Source organism: Nelumbo nucifera, chromosome 4, assembly GCF_055504915.1.
Source record: "Nelumbo nucifera cultivar China Antique chromosome 4, China Antique-T2T, whole genome shotgun sequence".
Classification (NCBI taxonomy): Eukaryota; Viridiplantae; Streptophyta; class Magnoliopsida; order Proteales; family Nelumbonaceae; genus Nelumbo; species Nelumbo nucifera.
Window position 1 is genome coordinate 30,020,517 of NC_142652.1, and position 23,927 is coordinate 30,044,443.

The window sequence follows — 23,927 nt, forward strand, 5'->3', positions numbered from 1 at the left end:
GAAGAAGAGAAGAAGAAAAGATATGAGAGGCAAAAAAGTTATGCTGGCGGCACCAGACCTTCTATTATATACTAGGGCGATCAAATACAAAAGAAAAATTACAACAGCGTCCTAGTAGTCGACTACTAGGAACAGTATGCTGATAGTAGTTGACTACTAAGAATAGGACTACAAACTAGGTCTCACAACAGAAATTTACCTCTATGTTTGATTGATAAGCTTCCTACCTTTTATGAGTGGGTTTTGAGCTTGAATGGAACTTGGGTTTTAGGAGGGGAATCAAAGACTTAGATATGGACAATGCCTTGGCATTGCTTCAAATATTACCAAGGGTTTTCTTGGATCCTACAAAAGGAGGAGAGTAAGACCAAGAAAAGAAAACTGAGTGAGGTTGAGAGACTAAAAAGGGATGTAGAAGAAGATAGGCAATTTAGTGTAAAGGGTGAGAGAAGGAAAGGGCTGAAGTACAGGGCGGGTGTAGGAAGGGTGCAAAACAAAAGGTTTCATGAGGATTCTTAGCTGGAACATGAGGGGATTGGGAAGTGCAAGTAAGAGAGCTACAACTAAAGGGGTGATTAGGAAGTTCAATCTGGATGTAGTGCTTATTTAGGAGTCCAAAATAATGGACTTTGATTTTAGATGGGCAAGGAGTGTATGGAGGACAAGGGGGATTAGCTAGGTGGCTGCTCCGTCTCAGTGTAAATGGTTGAAGGGGGGAGACAAGAATACAAGTTTTTTTCATGCGGTAGCAAATGGGAGGAGAAGAAAGAATTATATTTCAAAGCTGGAAATTGAGGGCTTAGTCCTCCCCCACCTGGATGAGATAGCAGGGGCATTTATAGATCACTTCAAATCCATCTTTAGGAGACCTTTAGGTGAGAGGGTTTGGCTGGAAGGATTGGATTGGCCAAGTACTGGGGCTGAAAATAGAGAGAAACTAGAAATGAGGTTTGAAGTGGAAGAAGTAAAGGAGGCTGTTTTTTCCATGGATAGAACAAAAGCTTTGGGCCCATATGGATTCATAATGACCTTCTATTAGGATTGTTAGGAAATATTGGAAAAGGACTTAATTCTAGTGTTTGATGAGTTTCATAGGGGGGTAGTGATTAATCCTGGGCTGAACTCCACTTTTATTGCTTTGGTCCCAAAGAAGGATGCCTTACACCCAAAATATTTCAGGCCCATCAGCTTGGTAAATAGTTGGTATAAGATAATTGCAAATGTGTTGTCTCTAAGACTAAAGCTAGTACCGCCTACCATTATTGCACCAAACCATGGAGCTTTTGTGAAGGGGAGACAAATAATTGATCAAATTCTAATTGCAAATGAAAGTGTGGAGAATTTCAAGAAGGTTAGGAAGAAGGTGGTGGACTTTGAGTTTGGGAGAAGACGGTGTAAATGGATCATGGGATGTGTCCAAAACTGCCACTACTATGTGTTAGTAAATGGGTTAATGGTGGACTTTTTCCAACTTTAAGAGGATTAAGACAAGGAGACCCACTTTCCCCCTTCTTGTTTACCCTAGTGGCAGATGTTCTAGGAAGATTGATTTAGAGAGCAGACTCGAGGAGTTTGATAAGAGGGTGGAGATTAGGAAGGGAGGAGGTTCCACTTACCCATTTACAATTTGTAGATGGCACAATTCTATTCTACGAGGGAGGGGACTCAAGTTGGATTAGAAATTTGGAAATGGTGATACAACTCCTTGAACAGATGTCCAATCTTAAGGTGAATTTTGAGAAGAGTTGTGTAGTGGGTGTGAACATGGAGGAGAGGGAGGTTGGGGAGTGTGCAAATTTGCTAGGTTGTACAGTCTCAAGTTGGCACCTGAATTACTTAGGCTTACTCCTAGGAGATAATCCCAAGAAAGGTAGAAAGGCAACTTTTGGAATTCGGTTGTGGAAAGGCTTAAGAAAAGACTTGCCTCTTGGAAGAAGAATTATTTGTCTCTTGGGGGAAGGATCACCTTAATTAGGGCTGCCCTAGCCAATTTGCCCATTTATTTCTTGTACGTGTTAAAGATTTCAGCAAAGGTGTCCAATAGGTTGGAAAAGTTGATGAGAGATTTTTTGTGGGAATCGGGAGAGGAAAAAAGGGATCATAGAGTGGATTGGGAGGTGGTGACTAGAAGCAAGAAGTTAGGAGGTCTTGGGATAGGGAACATTAGGATAAGGAATATGGCCTTGTTGGGAAAGTGGTTATGGAGGTTCCCTCTAGAGAAGGAGAAGTTATGGGTTAGGATAGTGGCTAGCATTTATGGGCTCAAGGACAATGGTTGAGATCCTAGAATTCTGGCAAGTACTACAAGTGCTTCACCTTGGAAAGCCATTCATGATTTGCTTCCAATTTTCTCCCCTCTGATCAGGTATGATTTAAATTTGGGCAACCTTATAAAGTTTTAAGAACAAACTTAGGTGGGTAATACCCTTCTAAAGGATCAATTCCCCTCTTTGTATGCTCTTCCTAAACTAAAAAATGAGCCCATTTCCTCCTTCATTTTCCCTTCTACTTCCAGTTCTGGGTTTGGGTAGAATTTAGGCTTGAGAAGGGCTCTAAGGGATATAGATATGGACAACACCTTGACTTCGTTGGGCATCCTTGAAAATGTTTTCTTGGGCCCTACAAAGGGAGGTGCCAGAATTTGGACTCCATCCTCTTCGGGCTATTTCTCTTGTGCCTTCTTTTTCCAAAGCTTAACTCAACACTGGTGATTTATTTACTGATTCAACACTGGTGATTTGCTTCAAAGAAAGAGGCCCAAGATTTGCTTATCCTCGCATAGGTGCATTCTTTGCAAAGTTGATGGGGAGACTAGTTATCACCTTTTAGTTGACATTTTGCAAAAATAATTTGGGAGTGGGTATTCTCCCTTTTTGGATGTAGGTGGAACCCCTCTTTGAATGTTCCAACTTTATTTTCTTCCTCCTTTTTTAAGTGGTGTTTAAAAAGAGAAAGGATCATGTGGAGGTGCCTAAGGGCTACTGTATGTTGGACGTTGTGGGAAGAAAGGAATTCAAGGATCTTCTCAGATAGGAGAGGAGTATTGAAATTGTAATAGAACTAATCCACTTAAGGGCAACACAATGGTTTAAGACCTCAGATTTATTTACCGATTTTACTCTGGAGGACTTGCTGAGAAAGTAGGAGGAGATTGCTAGTGTTGCTTAGATTAGAACTAGGATTAGTCCTTGGACCCATCCCCCTATTGGGTTTATAAAGTTGAGCTTTGATGGAAGTAGTAGAGGGAACCCAAGATGATCTGGTATTGGGGGAGTATTTAAGGATGAGAAAGGGATTATTTCAGCTATGTTTTCAGACCCTATAGGGGTAGGTGATTCCCTCAGGGCTGAGATCTTTTCGGTTCTGGAAGGAATCCAAAGAGCAAAGGATTTGAATATAAGGAGACTTGTGGTTGAAGGTGACTCGGAGGTGGTAGTAGGATGCCTAAAAGAGGATAAGGCAAGGTTGTGGAACTTTAGCAATGAAAAGAAAAATTACAAGTGGTAGGCAAAGGACATGGAAGTGAAGTACAGTTAGGTGAAGAGATCTGCTAACTGTTTTGCTGATGGGTTAGCTAAGCAAGGGGTGGCTCGGGGATCTTTATTTTGGGCTCTGTTACTTTACTGTTTTTCTGGGGGCTCTTGCCTTACCCGGGGAGTTAAGAAAGTTTATCTCCCCTTCCTTGTAATTAATTTTGTTTCGTTTTAATGAAAAATTGTTATTGATAAAAAAATGGATTCTTGGATTTTGACCCTATCTTCTTCTGTTTTGGGTAAACCAATTCCTCCAAGGATTAGGACCTTCTGTTGGGAAGTCTTCTTGGGAAGGAACAACACCTATGATCTACTTCAAAGAAAAAAGCATTTTTTTGGTGCTTATCCCCTAACTAGTGCATTCTTTGGGGCTGTTTGGCAAGTCTTTTTGGGAAGATCTTCTTGTAGCTCTGACAGTCAAAAGACGCATTGAGCTTTTGCATTAAGATCTGAGCAGCCTGAAGCCCGTTTGGTTAAGGCGTGTCTTTCTGCGCGAAGACGAATAGAAAAAAAATGCAAAAGCTCTGACAGTCAAAATGTGCATTGAGCTTTTGCATTAAGATATGAGCAGCCTGAAGCCCGTTTGGTTAAGGTGTGTCTTTCCATGCAAAGACAAATAGAAAAAAAAATTTCAAAAGCTCCATTTGGAGCTTCTCAAAAATAGCCCGATTTGGGCTTCTCACGTCTTTTCGGCATGTCAGCTTTTGGCGGCTAGATCTGCTACAAACCAAATGGGAAAAGATCGAATCGCGGTTTGCCAGGCTTGTAAATAGCCAACAAACCGCGCGAAAAGATGCACCAAATGGGGCCTTTGTAAAGCTAAAGGTAAGTCTTGCTATTACTTGTTAATTTCCTACCCTTTTGTTTTATCTATTTGGGATTGGTTTTTCTTTTTGTTTGGTTTGGACTCCACCAAATGTACAAAGCCTATTTGACTCTTCTGTTAGTAGCTGGACAAAGAAGAGGGGAAGAGTGTTGTGGAGATGCACTAGAGTTTGCAATTTGTTGGACAATATGGGAGGAAAGGAACCAAAGATTTTTTGTTGAAAAGGAGAGTAAAGGGGCACTTATTGAGGTAATCACTGCTAAGGTGGTTCATTGGGAGAATTCTTTGGATTTATTTGATGATATTTCTACAATGGTATTTCTGAATAATAGGAAGGAAGTGGCATCTTCAGCTCCTAGTAAAGTTGTGTGCTCTCCAATGTAGACTCCAAATTTCGGTTTCACTAAGTTGAACTTTGATGGTAGTACTAAAGGAAACTTCGGTCCTTTAGGTATTGGGGGAGTATTTAGGAATGAGGAAGATAAATTTATTGCTTTGTTTTCAAGCCCAATTGGAGTAGGGGAGTCACCTCAATCTAAAATTTTGGCTGTTTTTTAGGGTGCAAAAAGGGTTAAGGAGCAAAATATTAGCATGTTGATCATTGAAGGAGATTCAAAATTGGTAATAGGTTGGCTAGAGAAGGAGGATGATGGCATGTAGAGCTACATTAATGAAAGAAGAAAATTTAAGTGGATGACTCATGGTATGGAAGTGAGATTGTAATGGGTCAAAAGATGTGCTAACTCCTTTGCAAATGCACTTTCCAAGCAAGGGGTGGGAAGGGATCAAATGTTTTGGGCTATGTTGTACTGTTATTCTTTATAGGGAGAGCTAAGAGAGCTTACCTCTCCCTACACCTGTACTTGTATCATCTTTCTTTAATAAATTAGTTATGTTATTGATGACACAAAATACCTAAAACAATAGTACAATAAAAAGCAAAGGTATACCTAAAACAATGTCAGGTGTTTCGACTGCTGCTACAGTAACCCGAACCAGCAAGAGGAAGAAGAAGAAGAAGGAAAATGAAGGACTGTCGAATCTGGTGGGTTAACTCTATCAGTCGACCCCTTAATAGTAATTAGTCTCTAATTACTTGTACAAAGACTAAACTGCCCTTACTTAAGTGTGGGGCAGAGTGTCTCTAATAAAACTGCCACATAAGCATACAACTTAACAAAGACAAGTTGACTAAACTACCCTTATTCGGCTCACTCTAACACTCCCCCTCAAGCTAGAGAATATATGTCATATAATCCCAGCTTGTTACATAGATAGTTCACTTTCCCTGAGCTTAGAGCTTTTGTAAACAAATTTGCGCACTGATCACCCGAGCCCACATGTTCTGTGCTTATCTCTCCAGCAAGAACCTTCTCCCTCACAAAGTGGCAATCAACCTCTATGTGCTTCGTTCTCTCATGAAAAACAGGGTTGGATGAGATATGGAGTGCAGCTTGATTGTCACAGTACAATTTCATAGGTTTATCCATGTGGAACCCGATTTCTTGTAGGAGATTCCTCAACCACACTAATTCATAGGTAGTGTGTGCCATGGCCCTATACTCGGCTTCAGCACTACTTCTAGCCACAACCGTCTGCTGTTTACTCTTCCATGTCACAAGATTTCCTCCAAGAAATGTGCAATAGCATGTAGTAGATCTTCTGTCATACACTGAGCCTGCCCAGTCTGCATCTGTGTATCCTACTACTTCAAGTTTTCCTCCTGGTTTATACATTAGCCCATGGCCCGAAGCTCCCTTCAGATATCTTACAATTCTAAGAACTGCATCCCAGTGAGGTATACGAGGGTTCTACATGAATTGGCTCACCACACTGACTGCAAAGGAGATGTCCGGTCTCGTGATAGTCAGATAGTTCAGCTTCCCCACTAGTCGTCTATACCTTTTAGGATCTTCAAATACTTCCCCTGTATCACTGCTCAACTTAACATTTGGTTCCATAGGGGTTTCAACCAGTTTTGCACCTAACAGTTCTGTTTCTTCCAGTAGATCAAGAACATATTTTCTTTGGCACAGATTTACACCTTGTTTTGACCTGGCAACTTCTATGCCCAAGAAATACTTCAATGTCCCAAGGTCTTTTGTTTGAAAATGATTTTGCAGAAATACCTTTAGTTTGTCAATCCCCAATTTGTCACTGCCAGTAATGACAATATCATCCACATAGACCACTAATAAAATCTTTCCATTGGCAAGTGTAACAGTTTGTGATGTGGAAGTTTCAGAAAGAGAAGAGAACACACATGGAGTCCCGGTCATATGATCAAAGGCTCCAAAGTCAATAATCCAAGGAGAGGTTTTAGATGACATGCAAGCAATACCTGAGTGGGCCAGAGTAGCAGTGGTATACTGTGAAGTGGTTTGAAGGAACCGTTCATACCTATCACGCGGTACATTTACCATCTCCCTCCCAAAAGCAGATGTAGATGTGGAGGGAGTTAGGTCTGTCGGTTTACTATCACTGATATCAACCTCACCAGCTACAACATGATTAGCCCATTTAGAGGGAGGGCCATGTAGATCATAACAGAAATTCACCGAGTGTCCTTCCCTACCACAATGGGTACATTTCCTTGCAGAGTTACTCTTTCCTTTGCCACGGCCTCCCCCTGAGTCACAACCACCACCCCGGCCAAACATGGAACTACCACAGCCTCCTCGGGAGGCATGTCCTCCCCCTCTTGTACCACGTCCACCTCCTCTGGCTATCACAAGTGTTGATCTATCAAACTGTGTGGGATTCTCTGTATGTCCCAAAGAAATCCTACGAAGCCGTGCAAATACTTCCTCAAGTGTAGGAAGAGTAGAGCTCCCTAATATTTGGGCTCTAACTGGTTCATACTCCGATTTCAACCCACTAAGAATCTTGTAACATCTAGTTGTTCCCTCTGTTGTTGCTGAACTTTAACATCTGGAGTGAGGGGATGATAGACATTGAGTTCATTTCTGAGATTCTTCATGCAGGCATAGTACTCTTCTAGGGTTTTGTTTCCTTGTTGCAAATCAAAGTATTCCTGATAAAGTTGATATACCCTTGTAGTATTATCTTGTTCAGAATACAGCTTCTTAGCATGTTCCCATATATCCTTAGTCGTATCTAGGAACATGAGGTTGGCACTAATTTTTGGTTCCATACTATTCCATAATCAGGTCATGATTTGAGCATCCTCTTGTTCCCAATCATCAAACCTTGGGGAGTCAGCCAGTGGTTTATCTTCTTTTACATGCTTCACTTTCCTCTTTGCCTTGAGGAAAACTTCCACTGATTTGGCCCATGGAACATAGTTCTCACCATTCAATTTAATTGAGGTCATCTGTACACCTAGATAGTCAGAGGGAACTACCACACTAGGTTTCTGATCATTATACCCATCTCCCATTGCGCCATGATACTCTTTCACCGCTGCTCTAACCTGAATTCCCAGCTACCAACTGAGTGCTGTTATTAGGAGTTTGATGTTCCAGCACCTATAGCAATCCCTAAGCACAATAATAGGTACTCAAGCCTTGTTCTTGTTCATACCACTACTGATTTCACAACACCACGAACCACATAAACATCAATTCAACACTTACTAATCACATGCAAGCCCTCTTACAACCACTCAACAAAGATTGTGCATCACAAGCACCACCACATAGTCATATTTGTTACACCCGGTACAGACCTGTTTAACACCTTTAAGAGGGCACTACACGACCACAAAGAACTCAGCTAGGTCACTGCATTACACTTTGCACAATTCGGCCACTTACAGCAGCCCTTACACCATTCGGCTACTGTAAACACAGCCCGTTCTTGGGATTTTCTCCAAGAACTAGGGTAACAATAAACCTAGTTTTCTAGGTTCTGATCAGTACTCGCAGGTTCTTGAAGATTTTCTACCCAGAAATACCAGCAGCACAAGGAGAAGAAATAACTGACCTTCTTTTGAGAGTTTCAACCAACCATTCACTGCTGAAGTCATTTTCTTAATGAAGAAGGTTATGCACAGCAGAGAGAGACGAGCTGAGATGTTTCAGACCTAGGACAAACCAGTTTTCTCCATTGACAGCCCAGAAACAAAGAAAGAGAGGTCGCGAACACTGCTGAGATGTTCATGAACTGAAGTAGGTCAGGAACCTTGCTCTGATACCATGTTTCGACTGCTGCTACAATAACCCGAACCAGCAAGAGGAAGAAGAAGAAGAAGAAGGAAAATGAAGGGACTGTCAAATCTGATGGGTTAACCCTATCAGTCGACCCCTTAATAGTAATTAGTCTCTAATTACTTGTACACAGACTAAACTGCCCTTACTTAAGTGTGGGGCAGAGTGTCTCTAATAAAACTGCCACATAAGCATACAACTTAACAAAGACAAGTTGACTAAACTACCCTTATTGGGCCTCCTATTGGACTCCAACTGAGTCTTGCCTTGTTTTGGTGGGTTTAGTATGTGTTGGTTGGTTTTTGGAGTGCTGTAGAGCTGTCGAGAAACCTATCCAAGTCAAATGGAATTGCCTAAGAAGTGCAAATTATTTCTAGAGTGCTCCTGGGCAATGTTGATGTCCCCAGTGATATGATAACCACAGTGAAACTTGATGGAACCAACTTCTTAAAGTGGTCTCAATCAGCGAAGCTTACTATCAGAGGTAAGGGTAAGTTGGTATTCATTACTGGTAAGGAGGAGAAGTCGAAACCTGATAATCCCATGTTTGCCAACTGGGAATATTATGACTCTTTGGTTATATCATGGCTGGTGTGTTTGATGCAACATCATATTTGCCCGTAACTACATGTTCCTCTCCATTGCCAAGGATATTTGGGATGGTGTTACACCCACGTACTCCCAGGCAAAAAATATAGCTTGAGTCTACCAACTTCAAAGAGAAGCCTGCAATATGTGTTAGTGGGAGAGGGTTGTTGCCATGTACTTCTCTTCCTTAGCAGTCTCTATTGGAAAGAAATGGACCATCCGGAGGCCTTGGAATGGAAGAATCTTGAGGATGGTGAACAATATAGGAAGTACATTGAGAAGAACTGAGTGTTTGATTTCTTGGCAGGGTTGAATGCTAAGTATGATTTTACCGGACAGCATATCTTGTGTGTGGAGATTATTTCTCTTGCTCCTACATACTCCATGGTACAAAGAGATGAGAGTAGAAGGGTTTCCATGATGCAAACTTAAATAGTGAACCATTCTGCTTACATGTCTTCCAAACCCAAGTAGAGTGTAAATAGACAGGGTGTTAATGAAAAGCCTGATGAAGTGGTATGTTAATACTACAAGAAGCCAAAACACACCAAGGACAGGTGTTGGAAACTAATTCCACATTTGAAGACTGAAAAATTTAGAACAACAAAGAAGGGAATTGTGTATCTTGCTATTGTTGGAGTTGATTGTCCTCTTCCTAGTGTATAAGTTCCTACACACGATCCCTCTAATGTGATGGAGAAGCTCAAGATCCTACTGACTCAGCTTGAGAGGTCTGGGTCCTCTACCTCTTTCCAATGCTTTTGCGAAAACAAGTACTGCACTTGCTTGTCAATCTTCTTTTGCTAGCTATTGGATTGTGGGATCTAGAGCTAGTGCACATATGATTGGTATGCCTTCCCACTTCACCTCTTATACATTGGCCCCAGGGCGTAGGGGAAGGCAAAATCACTGTAGTTGATGGATCTCAGACTCCAATTTATGGTCTAGGTGAAGTCAAGCTTACTCATGATCTTTCCTTGAGCTATGTTCTTCATGTTCCTTAGTTGTACAAAAAACTTTTATCTGTTAACTCTCTTACCAAATCTCATAATTGTTCAATGACCTTTTCCCTTCTCATTGTGTTTTTCAGAACCTGAAAACGGTGAGGATTATTGGAACTAGACATGAAGCTGGTGGAGTTTACCTTTTCAGTCAAGTCTCTAAGCAAGGATTATTGTGCCAGACCAAGTCTTGTCCAAAAGAAAATCCGAGTCTTTTGAAGTTGTGGCATTCTTGGTCATGTGTCTTTTTAAGTGCATTAAGTTTTTGTTTCCAAACTTGTATCAGTCTATGTCTAGTTTGAGCATGCAATGTGAAGTTCACATCCTACAAGTAATAGAAAGAGTGATGTTGCTTTCAGCTTGATACACACTAATGTTATATTGTTCATTGATGATTACTCTAGATATACTTAGCTATACTTGGTGAACAGCAGAGATGAAGTTCCTTCCATTGTTCAAAACTTCTTTAAAATGGTGGAAACACAATTTGAGAAAAACATCAAGATAATAAGGTTAGACAATGCTAAGGAGTATTTTGAAAAGTATCTTCAACTCACCCTTGAAGAAGAGGGGGCAATTCATCAGAGCTCATGTTCCCATACTTTGTAGCAAAATAATGTAGTAGAGAGAAAAAACAAACATGTTGAAATAGTTAGAAGCGTACTCTTCTAGATGCATGTGCCAACCCGCTTCTAGGGAGATGCAATTGAGGAAACAGTGTATCTCATTAACAAACTTCCTTCACGGATCCTTTGCCTTCAAACTCCTCATCAACTTCTTTTCCCTAAAGATCCTATTTTCTGTCTACTTCTCAGAATCTTTGGTTGTAGCTGCTTTGTTCATGACATGAGTCCTTATCTCAGACTTGATCCTAAATCTATCAAGTGCATTTTTCTGGGCTACTCTCCAGTCCCAAAAGGGATACAAGTGCTTTGATATCCACTCTGGCCGAAAGTATGTATGTAGGGATGTTACATTCCTTCAGTCCACTCCGTATTTCCAGCCCACTGATCCTTCTCATTGAGGGGAGAGTGTCAAACTATCAGTGAAGATTGGACTCCTTTTGTTTTCTCGTTCCTGCCTTTGTGGACATTCCTGGTCCTTTTTCCTCCCTTCCCACTTGTAGTAACAAAATTCTGTTCCTTAGCAATGGTCCTGCCAGTAGTGGTTCATAAGGCACAAATTACTCCTGAGGCTGAATGTCCACAACAATCTAATCACCTACCTCCAGGTAATTCTGAAAGGAACCCTGAACTTCCTGTTCGTATTGTTATTGAGCCTGATATCTCACAATCTGACCTTGACCTTCCCATTGTAGTTTGAAAAGGAAAAAGAAAATGCACTGCCTACCCCATCACTAACTTTGTTTCTTATTATGCTCTTTGACCTTCCTATTATGCCTATATTTCTGCTATCTCTCTGTTTCTATTCCTCGTAATGTTTCAGATGCAATGCAGTCCCCCCAGTTGATGGATGTTATGAACCAAGAGATGGAGGCCCTCATAAAGAACAACACCTGGGAGATTGTTCCTCTTCCCAAGGGTAAAATCCTAGTAGGCTGCAAGTGAGTGTATGGATCAACTGAAAGATAGTAATTTTGCTTTTTTGTTTGCCTTTTAATGGAATATCTCTGATAAGAGGTCCCTTGGTGATATCTAAAAGTTGGAGGAAGTTTTAGACATTGTCATTAAAGTAAGGAGAGGTTTTAGATGATTTCCCTAGAATTTTTTATCAGTCTATGGAATTTGATAGTTTTCTCTTTTATAAAGTTGGAACAGCAACTGATGCACTTTTGGAAGGGTCTCTGGTGCAGAAAAAGTTCACTATATTGAATGGCTTTGGGTAAAGGTGCAAGAGTGTATTATGGGATGATAACCAAAGAGATGGTTCAGTGCCCTTGCTGTTTTTTATTGTGTTATTAGTATTCATGCAAAAACCTCCTTATCATACTATCATGATGTCATTTCTTTTACCTTCTTTTCATGAACACTAATTAGCAGATTTCAGGTATGATGGTCAACGTGCCCAAATTCACAGATTAGCTGATGGATCTGTACGGATCTTTTCGCGGAATGGGGATGAAACAACATCAAGATTTCCAGATTTGGTGCATATAATCAGTGAATCATGTAAACCTGTGGCAGTAACATTTGTACTAGATGCAGAGGTAAAACCTTCTTTCGATATGTTGATAAGTTCAGAATATGATTATTCAAAAGCGTGTCTCTTTTTTCTGATTGGTAGGTCTTCCATTCTCAGGTAGTTGCAGTTGATAGGAAGAATGGATGTAAGCTTATGTCCTTCCAAGAACTATCTTCTCGAGAGAGAGGGAGTAAAAATTCCTTGATTACAGTGGATAGCATAAAGGTGTGCAGTATCATTCTCTTGTAATGTTTGTTTATGTATTTTTTGTGGCTTGTACTTCAGCTTATGAATCATAAAGTAGTGAATAGGTTAATGCTTGAGATCTTAAACACTAACAAAGTTGTATTAATATTATATTTCAGTTGCATCTATTTGTAGCTATATGCTGTAACATTTCTTTGGAATCTCTAATATTTTATACATTTCTACTGGACTATGATCCAGTGTTTTAAAAATTGACCCGGGGGCTGGCCGTTTTTCCTTCCAGGTGGTGGGTCAGCAGTTCAATACTGGGATTAGGCACCTTGCATCCCATAGACCATGAAAAGCTACCTGAAATAAAATAAAAAATAGAAAAAGAAAAAAAAAAAAACCGATCTGAACCACCAAGTGCAAAGTTATGTTCTCCCAAAGTTTACATATAATATTAACATGCATACATATACATATACATACATACATTACATATGTGTGTGTGTGTGTTTAACTTTTTAATAACAACACCTTTATGTATATAATTATATGTGCAGAAAATAATACATTCATAAATACATTATTTTATGGATGCCACCATGTACATAGATATAGGTGTTATTGAAAAAATTTAAACTTATAAATGAAAAAAAAAAAACATATATTGTACTTTGTAACCCATGACCTACTGACCATTTCAAGAGGGTCAACAGTTCAACCATCCAGATTGGTGGGTCACTGACCAAGTCAATGTTTTTTGAAGTAATGCCAGGTTTATGGTTAACCTGAACTGTAATCATGACCAAGTTCCAATTGATGCAACACTCTAATACCAATTGTTAAAGGGTAAGAAGGGCTTGGGAGTTTTGTCAGATGGGGTACTCTGATAACAACATTATGTGAGAAGGTAGGGAGGTAGGGTTTAGGATGGGATTGGTGAATAGAATGATCGTTTAAGGCTCTATAGGCTAAACAAGTAAATCCAAGCCTGCAGAAATAAGAATTCTAGAAAGTGGTTAGGTAAAGGAAGCTCTTGTTGAAAAGATAATGGTGAAAGTGGTTTGCTGTGCAACCAGGTTTGGTGGGTTCCATTTTTACATGGTCAAACAGACAAGATCCCCCTATTTTGAGGAGATTGGATAGGTTTATGTGCAACTAGGAGTGGGATATCATTTTTTAGAATTTGATTCAAGAAACAATTGCCTTTTCGTAAGGTTGAAAGGTCCTAAACCCTTTCAGATTTGAGGGCATGTGGATGGGCCATCAAAGTTCTGGAATTCATAGAGCAGCAATGGAATCTTTATCAGGTGGAAGGTTCAGCAGGTTTCAAACTAGTGAATAAGTTAAAACTTTTAAAGGAGGATTTAAAGAAATGAAGCTCTCAAGTTTTCGGGAATGTTGAGAAAAGAAAGGAGATCTTAGACAGAATGGCTAGGCTGGATAGATTGAAAGAGGATGACAATCTATTTCATGCAGGGAGGATGGAGAGGGAGAGGCTAAAAGCAGATTTAGAAAAACTAATTCTTTATGAGGAAATTTCATGGAAATAGAAAGAGTTCAGTGGCTTAGAGAAGGAGATAAGAATACTTATTTTTTCCAAGCTATGGTAAGGGGGAGAAGAAAACGGAATACAATTTTGAGATTGAAAGGGGAGGATAGATAGATTGATGACCAACAGGAGATTGCTGAAGAGATAAGGGATTCTATGAGAAGTTGTACAAAGCCTTGCCAAGTAGAAAATGCCACCTAGGGGATATGGAGTTTGGGCAGTTGGAAGAGGGAGTGAGGGAGTGGTTGGAGAGAGAGTTTGAGGAGGGAGAGGTTTGGGATGCAATTAAGAGGATGAAAGGAGACAAAGCTCCGGGGTCGGATGGTTTCAACGTTGGCTTCTACAAAATGTTCTGGACCATCATTAAGGAGGACCTAATGCTGATGTTTAGGGAGTTTTGGGGGGAGAGAAAGCTAGAAAAATCAGACAATGCAACATTTATCTCATTCATACCAAAAGTAGTTGTGGCTGTTCAAGTCCAAGATTTCAGACCTATCAGCTTGATTTGCAGCCCATGTAAAATTCTGGCAAAGGTGCTGGAAGGGAGGTTAAAGATGGTGTTACATGCTGTGTGGGGCCCACCAAATGGTGTTTGTGCAGGGAAGACAGATCCTGGGTGGGGTTCTGATTGCTAGTGAACGTGTTGACTCAAAGATCAGAAATGAGGAGGTAGGGTAATTTGTAAGATTGACCTTGAAAAGGCGTATGATCATGTGGAGTGGGGATTCTTGGAGGATTGCTAGTGAATGTGTTGACTCAAAGATGGAGAAGCTGGACCTTTGCTTGCATTTCATCAGCGTCCTTTTCTTTTGTTTTCAGTTCTTCAATGGGATCCTATTTCCCCACTTTTGGTTTTGGTGGTAGAAGTGTTAAGTAAACTGATCATTAAAGGATGTGAAGAAGGCTTAATTTCTGGGTTTAAGATCGGAAGGGAGGGCTTAATCATTTCACATTTGCAATATGTTGATGATACTTTAATCTTTTTGGGGGCGGATGTGGAGTAGGCTTGTTTTCTTAGAAGCATTCTGAACTGCTTTCAGATGCTGTCTGGTCTCAAGATTAATCTGGGAAAGAGTACCATGATTGGAGTGGGAGATCCAAAATTCTGTCCTTGAGGAGTGTGCAGGAGCCTTGGGCTGTTTGGTTGGTAACTTTTCTTTCTCTTACTTGGGGCTAAGGCTTCTGCTATTTCTACCTAGCAACCTGTGCTAGACAGAATTGACCAAAGGTTGGCCGGTTGGAAAGGAAAAGTCCTTTCTTTTTCTGGGAAAATTACATTGATAAAGAGTGTCCTTTCTAACTTGCTGATTTATTACCTATCTTTATTAAAGGTTCCAAAGACAGTGTTGAGGGAGATAGAAAGAATCCAAGGGGAGTTTTTGTGGAGTGTGAGGGCTGAAAGAAAGAAAGTACATTTAGTTAAGTGGGAGGTGGTGTGCAAGGCTAAAAAATAAGGGAGTCTTGGGGTGCAAAGGGTGGGGGTCTTTAACAAAGCCTTGTTGGGAAAGTAGTGTGGAGGTTTGGTAGAGAGAGGGAGGCTTTATGGAGGAAAGTAGTGGCTAGGAAATATGGGGTTGTGAATTTTGGGTGGGATTCAAAGGAAGTAAGACACTCTTATGGAGTATGTGTGTGGAAAGGGATAATGGGTTTCAATTCTTTAATGGTTCCTCACTATTCATGGAGAACGGAAAATTGGTCCAGCATTAGATTCTGGGAGGATGACTAGTCTGGTTTAGGGAGGCTCTGTTGAATCTGTCCAAGGCTGTAAGATTGGGTTGGAAGGGTGTACCTATTTTGGATTGTTACGAAGTCTCAAATGGTTTTGTGGTTTGGACTCCAAACTTCAGAAGACCTTTACTCAACTGGGAGTTGGAGGAATGTGTGGAGCTGCTATCCAAATTGCAGTCAGTGGAGATCAATCCGCTAGTTGATGATAGCAGGTGGTGGTGGAAGGATTGCAAAGACGGGAAATTCACATCAAGTCAAGGTACTCAATTTTGATCAGAAACATGGTGGAAGCTGATCCAATTCAGGGAGTTTGGGGGAAACCTGTGCCCCCAAGAGTGGAAGCCTTTGCTTGGCTGCTAGCCAAGGGGTGTATTCTGACTCAGGACAATATTAAGAGTCGAGGCTTTCAATTCCCAAGCAGATGTGTCCTTTGTTTATCTGGAGAAGAAAACATATTGCATTTGTTCTACAGGTGCAGCTTCATTTCCTCAATATGGTCAAATTTTTTCAAGCTGTTTAAGATGGACCAGTGGTCAATTTCAGATCAGGCTGAAATCTTTGGATGCTGGCCAAGAGTTCAGGATGGTTCTAAGGTCAAGATTCTGTGGAGCTGTATTCCTTTCGCAGTGTGCTGGGAGGTTTGGAAGGAAAGAAATAAAAGAATCTCCGAGAACAAGGAAAAAAGTTGGGAAGAGGTGGTGGCTCGAATCAGTTCTTCAGTCATAGGTTGGGTGTTAATCCTGCCAGATTTTCAAGGACTAAAGAAAGAAGATTTTGGGGCAGACTTTTGGAGCTCTTTGAATGCTTAATTTCTGGTTTTTCTGATATATTTTGTTTGTAAGTTTGTTTTGTTTTTTCTGACTGTTTCTTGGGGGTGAGCTCTTGTCACCTATGAGCTGTAAACTCTTTAGTAATAAATTTTTTCTTTATTTATCTTCAGAAAAAAAAAGTGGTTTGTTGGATGGGAGCTCTAGATGTATTTGCTGCCTTTTCTATGGATTGTAGGATGGAAAAATGTGGCAAATTCATCATCAGCTAGACCTATAGCCACAATGGTATAGAGACCACTAACCCTAACTTTATCAAACTCAACTTCAATGACTGTAGCTTGGGGAGCCCTGGAAATTCTGCCATAGGTGGGGTGTTCAGAATCAATGATGGAACCTTCTTAGCAGTCTTATTTGCATTTTGGACCCATAGGACTAAGAGACTCAAACAAGAGCAGAATGCGTGTAAAAATGGAAAGAGTGGTTAGGTTCTATAAAGTTGTTAGAAAGATAAAATTTATCTTTTTTCATTTTAATAAATTTGTACCTTGACCATAAAAAATAGAAAAGAGAGAAAATTAAGAGAAGTAGAGACACCAGACATGTATTAAATTTTGCAAAACAGCATAAAATGAGTAAACAAGGAAGGTTATGGAAGGGGCTATCTTAATTAGGGTTTCTTTGATGATTTGACTTTAATTCTAAAATAGGCTTATTCTAGAGGAAGTTTCTCGAGGGTTAGGGTTTAGGGTTAAATTAAGAGCAAACATTTGATTGGGAATCCCATTTTGTAGTTTCTTAACCATTCAAAATATATACTTTTTGTTTTTCACCCTGTGATCTAATGTGCAGAATCTCATTGTACAAGGTTTATAGTGATACTTAATACAATACATTATAATTCTATCTACTAGAATGTCTTCAATGATTACCTCATAGTTTTGACACATCAGAAGAACTATTAGAATCACTTTGAATTCAATGGAATTCACTCCCCAAGCATCTGATAACAATGAAATATCAATAACCTTCATTATTCCAAAGCTTAAATCAAAGAGACTATTTGTAATCTGCAGAATACTGTTCACAATACTTGTAAGATTTCCCTTGCACCAAAAAAATTGTTAAGATGTGCCGAATAGGGGTAGTTTAGTCTTCTTCTGTTTATTAAGTAACTTGCTTATGTGGCAGTGTTATTAGAGTTACTCTGCCCCACACTTAAGTAAGGGCATTTCTGTCTTTGTAAACATTATTAGAATCTAATATAGATTAAGGGGGTCAACTGGATGGGTTAACCATCGGATTTTCGGCAGACCCTTCTTCTTCTTCTTCTTCTTCTTCTTCTTCTTCTTCTTCTTCTTCTTCTTCCTGTTCGGACTACTGTAGCAGCAGTCGAAACATGGTATCAGAGCCATGCTCCTGACCTAAGTCAGTTGGTAAAGCACCTCAGCATTGTTCGTGACTCTTCACCTTCGTTTCTGGTCAGTCGATGGAGAGAACTGGTTCGCCCTAGGTCAGAAACATTACAGCTTGTCTCTCTACTGCGCATAACCTTCTTCAACAAGGAAAGCGACTTCAGCAGTGAATGGTTGATTGATATTCTCAAAGGAAGGTCGGTTCTCTCTTCTTCTAGTGTTACTTATATTTCTGGGTAGAAACCCTACAAGAAGCTGTTAGTACTGAGTAGAACCTAGAGAACTAGGTTCATTGTTGCCCTAGGAAGGGTTGTGTGTGCAGTAGCCGAATGGTGTAGGGCTGCTGTAAGTTGTTGAATGGTGTTAGGGCTGCTGTAAGTGGCCGAGTGGTGCAAGGTAGAATGCAGTGACCTTGCCGAACTCCTTGTGGTTGTGTAATGCCCTCTTAAGTGTGTTAAACAAGTCTGAACTGGGTGCAGCAGATTTGGCTGTGTTGTGGTGCTTGAGTGGTTGTAAGAGAGCCTCTACTTGTGATTAGTGAATGGTAAACTGATGCTTATGTGGGACATAAGTGTGTGAAGTCAGCAGTAGTGTGAATAAGAACAAGTGTGTGCTTCCGCTGTGGTGTTTAGAGGCTGCAATAGGTGCTGAAATATCAAACTATGAACAACATCAATCAGCATGTAGCTGAGAAGTAAAGTTAAAGACAACTGTGAAAGAGTACAATGGCAGCAATAGGAGATGGTTACAATGATCAGAAACCTAGTGTAGTAATTTCCTCCGACTACCTAGGGGTACAAATGACCTCAATTAAGCTAAATGGGGAGAACTATGTTCCATGGGCTAAATCAGTGGAAGTTTTTCTCAAGGCAAAGAAGAAAGTAAAGCATGTAAGAGATGAGAAGCCACCGGTTGACTCTCCAGGGTTTGATGATTGGGAACAAGAAGATGCTCAAATCATGACTTGGCTATAGAATACTATGGAACCCAAAATCAGTGCCAACTTCATGTTCCTTGATACGGCTAAGGATATATGGGAGCATGCTAAGAAGCTATATTCTGGACAAAATAACACAACAAGAGTATATCAGCTATATCAGGAGTACTTTGATTTACAACAAGGAACCAAAACACTAGAAGAGTACTATGCCTGCATGAAGAATATAAGGAATGAACTCAATGTCTATCATCCCCTTACTCCAGATATTCAAGTTCAGCAACAGCAAAGGGAGCAGCTAGATGTTACAAGATTTTTAGTGGGGCTAAAGTCGGAATATGAACCAGTTAGAGCTCAAATATTGGGGGGCTCTACTCTTCCTACACTTGAGGAAGTATTCTCAAGACTTCATAGAATTTCTTTGGGCCAGATTGAGAACCCCACACAGTATGATAGATCAGCACTTGTGACAGCTAGAGGTGGTGGACATAGTACAAGAGGGGGAGGTCATTCCAGAGGGGGCCGTGGCAATTCCATGATTGGTCGGGGTGGCCGTGACTCAGGGGGAGGCCATGGAAGAGGAAAAAATAACTCTACAAGGAAGTGTACTCATTGTGGTAGGGATGAACACACAGTGAATTTCTGTTATGACCTATATGGCCCTCCCTCTAAATGGGCTAATCATGCTGTAGCAGGCGAGGTTGCTATTAGTGACAGTAAACTGGCAGACCGAACACCTCCCACATCTACATCTACTTCTGGGAGGGAGATGGTGAGTGTTCCGCATGATGAGTATGAACGGTTCCTTCAAACTACTTTACAGCATACCACTGCCACATATGCCCAATCAGGTATTGCTTGCATGTCATCTAAAACTCCTTCCTAGATTATTGACTCTGGAGCCTCAGATCATATGACCGGGACTCCAGGTGTGTTCTCTTCTCTTTCTGAAACCTCCACATCACAAACTGTTACACTTGCCAATAGGTCCTCATCTCCAATCTGTGGTGTTGGTAATGTTGACTTGGCTTCTGTCCCCTTATCATTTGTTTTATATGTACCTAAGTTTCCATTCAATCTTATGTCTGTTAGTAAAATAACCAAAGCTCTTAACTGTTCTGTTACCTTCTTTCCTTCCACTTGTGTTTTTCAGGATCTCAAGATGGGGAAGAAGATTGGTGGGGGGCATGAAGCTGGTGGATTGTATTACCTTAATGGCGGTAGATCTTCAATTGCAATTCAGACTTCCCTTACTCCTCTACAATGGCATTGCCAACTGGGACATCCATCTCTCAAGGTTCTCAAGATGTTGGTTCCATCATTGAGTCAGTTGTCAATTTTACAATGTGAGTCATGTCAGTTTGGTAAACACCATCGTGTTTCCTTCAGTCCAAGAGTTGAGAGTCATATGTTGAGTCCTTTTTCTCTGGTTCATTCAGATGTTTGGGGTCCAATCAAAATAGAGTCTTATAATGGGTACAAGTATTTTGTCTCCTTTATTGATGATTGTTCAAGAATGACATGGATTTACTTAATGAAAGAAAGAAGTGAATTATTTTCCATTTTTCAAAAATTTCATGCTGAAATACGCACACAATTTGGTGTTCCAATCAAAGTTCTCCGTTCAGATAATGGTCGTGAGTACTTTCTTACTGCATTTCAACAGTATTTAGAACAGCATGGCATTATTCATCAGACCTCGTGTGCTTTCACCCCTCAACAAAATGGGGTGGTTGAACGGAAGAATCGTCATCTTCTTGAAATTGCTCAGTCTATGCTTCACCACATGCATGTTCCTAAACGGTTTTGGAGTGATGCTGTACTCACTGCATGTTTTCTCATTAATCGGATGCCCTCTTTTATTCTTCATGGTCGGTCCCCCTTCTCCATCTTGTTTCCCACTTCATCTCCGTTTCCATTAACTCCTCGTGTCTTTGGTTGTGTTTGCTTTGTTCATAATCTGAGTCCTGGAATAGACAAGCTAGATGCACGCTCAATTAAATGTGTCTTCCTTAGCTACTCTCGGACTCAAAAAGGGTACAAGTGTTATAATCCCATTGCCCGAAAGTGCTATGTCTGCCTTGATGTCACCTTTTTTGAGTTTGTCCCCTTCTTCTCCAGTCATGAAGCACCCTTGTCCTCACCCTTACCTCCTCTTCCTCTTCCTGTCAGTGATTCAGTTCCAGAGGCTGTTGTTGGAGTAGACTCATCTCCTCATCCAGTGCAGGTCACCACTGAACGACCACCGATCTGACAAGTGTATACACGTCGAACGACACCGGCCCCTCCTCCTGCTTCTACCTCATCTGCGGATCCTCTCATGGCTCCTATTGCTGAACCTTCAGATCTTGACCTACCCATTGCCTTACGGAAAGGTAAACGTAGTTCTACACTCCATCCCATTTCCAGTTCATTATCTCGTCTTTCTACCTCACATCGCCAGTTTGTTTTACTTTTGTCTTCTATTTCCATACCTAACAATGTTCAAGAAGTTCTTAGTTCACTTGGATGGTGGCGGGCAATGGAGGAGGAACTTTCTGCTCTTCAACATACTCAAACGTGGGAACTTACTACTCTCCCACCTGGGAAGCATGCTGTGGGCTGTAAATGGGTGTATACTGTGAAATACTTGCCAGATGGTAGTGTGGAGCGTCTGAAGGCCAGACTTGTTGCTAAAGGTTACTCACAGTTGTATGGTGTGGACTACATGGAGACATTCTCTCCGGTGGCTAAAATTGGTTCCGTTTGTGTCCTAATTTCCTTGGCAGTTATGTATGATTGGCCTCTCCTTCAACTTGACATAAAGAATGCCTTCCTCCATGGTGATCTAGTAGAGGAGGTATATATGGAGCAACCACCTGGATTTGTTGCTCAGGGGGAGGGTGGTAAGGTGTGCAAGCTGAAGAAAGCAATTTATGGGTTGAAGCAATCTCCACGTGCTTGGTTTGGGAAGTTCAGCGAAGTGGTGAAGAGTTTTGGAATGAAGCAATGCCAGGTTGATCACTCAGTGTTTAGCTATGACTCAGAAGCTGGGAAGATTTTATTAGTGGTCTATGTGGATGATATTGTCATCACTGGTAGTGATAAATTGGGGATTGGCAAACTAAAGGTATTTCTGCAACATCATTTTCAAACAAAGGACCTTGGAACATTAAAGTATTTCTTGGGAATAGAGGTTGCCAGGTCAAAACAAGGTGTGAATCTGTGCCAAAGGAAATATGTCCTTGATCTATTGGAAGAAACAGGATTGTTGGGTGCAAAACCGGCTGAGACCCCTATGGAACCAAATGTTAAGTTGAGTAGTGATACAGGAGAAGTATTTGAAGATCCTGGAAGGTATAGACGACTAGTGGGAAAGCTGAACTATCCGACTATCACGAGACCCGACATCTCCTTTGCAGTCAGTGTGGTGATCCAATTCATGCAGAACCCTCGTATGCCTCACTGGGATGCAGTCCTTAGAATTGTGAGGTATCTGAAAGGAGCTCCAGGCCGTGGGCTATTGTATAAACCAGGAGGAAAACTTGAAGTAGTTGGGTATACAGATGCAGACTGGGCAGGCTCAGTGAGTGACAGAAGATCTACTACAGGCTATTGCACATTTCTGGGAGGAAATCTTGTGACATGGAAGAGTAAAAAGCAGACGGTTGTAGCCAGAAGCAGTGTTGAAGCCGAATATAGGGCCATGGCTCACACTACCTGTGAATTAGTGTGGCTGAGGAATCTCCTACAAGAAATTGGGTTTCACATGGATAAACCTATGAAATTGTACTGTGACAACCAAGCTGCACTACATATCTCATCCAATCCTGTCTTTAATGAGAGAACAAAGCACATAGAGGTTGATTGCCACTTTGTGAGAGAGAAGGTTCTTGCCGGAGAGATAAATACAGAACATGTGGGCTCCAATGACCAGTGGGCAGATTTGTTTACAAAAGCTCTAAGCTCAGGGAAAGTGAACTTTCTATGTAACAAGTTGGGATTATATGACATATATTCTCCAGCTTGAGGGGGAGTGTTAAGATGTGCCGAATAGGGGTAGTTTAGTCTTCTTCTGTTTATTAAGTAACTTGCTTATGTGGCAGTGTTATTATAGTTACTCTGCCCCACACTTAAGTAAGGGCATTTCTGTCTTTGTAAACATTATTAGAATCTAATATAGATTAAGGGGGTCGACTGGATGGGTTAACCATCAGATTTTCGACAGACCCTTCTTCTTCCTCTTCCTGTTTGGACTACTTTTGCAGCAGTCGAAACAAAAATAATAAAAAAGAAACCACCAATAATTTCCTATCTTCTAAAACAATGATTATGGAACTTGAAACATCAGTTAATAACTTGACAAGTGATTCCTAATGATCATGACCGTAACCAATAAAATAAAATGACAGAATGCCCTTTCTGTCCTAAAAATAATAATAATACATAAAAGTCCTTTTTTTGGCCATTTGGCTTCTCCATCATTATCTTTTCTTTACATTTTCTAGAGCTCTAATCATCCTAATGCTATCGACTTCTTGTCATGTCCTGGATCTCTACATCATCTTAGTGCCATTGGCAGCTGTAAATGGACCGATAAAATCAATTTCTAAAGTCCCTCCTAAAAATACAAAAAGGCAGAGTGTGGCTAGATGGATTTCTTTTCATTCCCTAGATCTTGAGAGATGTAAATGCAAGGTTCACTAGTCTCACTTTTACTTTAATAAAGTTGAAAAAATATGCTTTTTAAAGGATATAATCTATAAATGATTTTGAAAAAGAGGAAAATAAGCTCAAGAAACAAAAGAGTGTGGTCTCGTTAAATTTGGGTACCCCGCTTGAATTGAATAGGGTCTGTGATAAAATAGGTAAAGAGAGCGGGTCAGGTTTCAGGGGTGAGTGCTCCAAACTAGGTGGATTTCAGAGGCCTTTTAGCAACTCGCCAAATAATCTCGGTAAGTCTTCTTCTTTTAAAATTAGTGGTTACAAAACTACTAACTTTGGTAGTTCGAGGTTGATGCAAGGAACGACAGAAGGTGCTGAAAGATCAAGTGATCAAGTAGGAAGTGTAACGAATGAAAAGGGATCGATAGAGAAG

General features: G+C 40.7%; 1 protein-coding gene across 8 annotated transcripts in view; it reads left to right on the forward strand.

Annotated features, from left to right (window-relative positions):
• The window catches only part of LOC104587736 (DNA ligase 6-like), a 121,898-nt gene that overhangs the window by 82,122 nt on the left and 15,849 nt on the right, over nucleotides 1-23,927 (forward strand). For 7 of the 8 annotated variants that reach the window (XR_016085466.1, XR_016085465.1, XR_016085464.1 and 4 more), the window contains 2 exons: nucleotides 12,125-12,284; nucleotides 12,377-12,484. Coding sequence is in view for 4 of the 8 variants with exons in the window: in XM_088903048.1 (XP_088759174.1) it covers nucleotides 12,125-12,284; nucleotides 12,377-12,484 (268 nt within the window). In the remaining 4 variants the exon portion in view is untranslated. Of the gene's footprint in view, nucleotides 1-12,124; nucleotides 12,285-12,376; nucleotides 12,510-23,927 lie in introns of all 8 variants that reach the window. The other variant, XR_016085467.1, reaches the window with a different exon arrangement.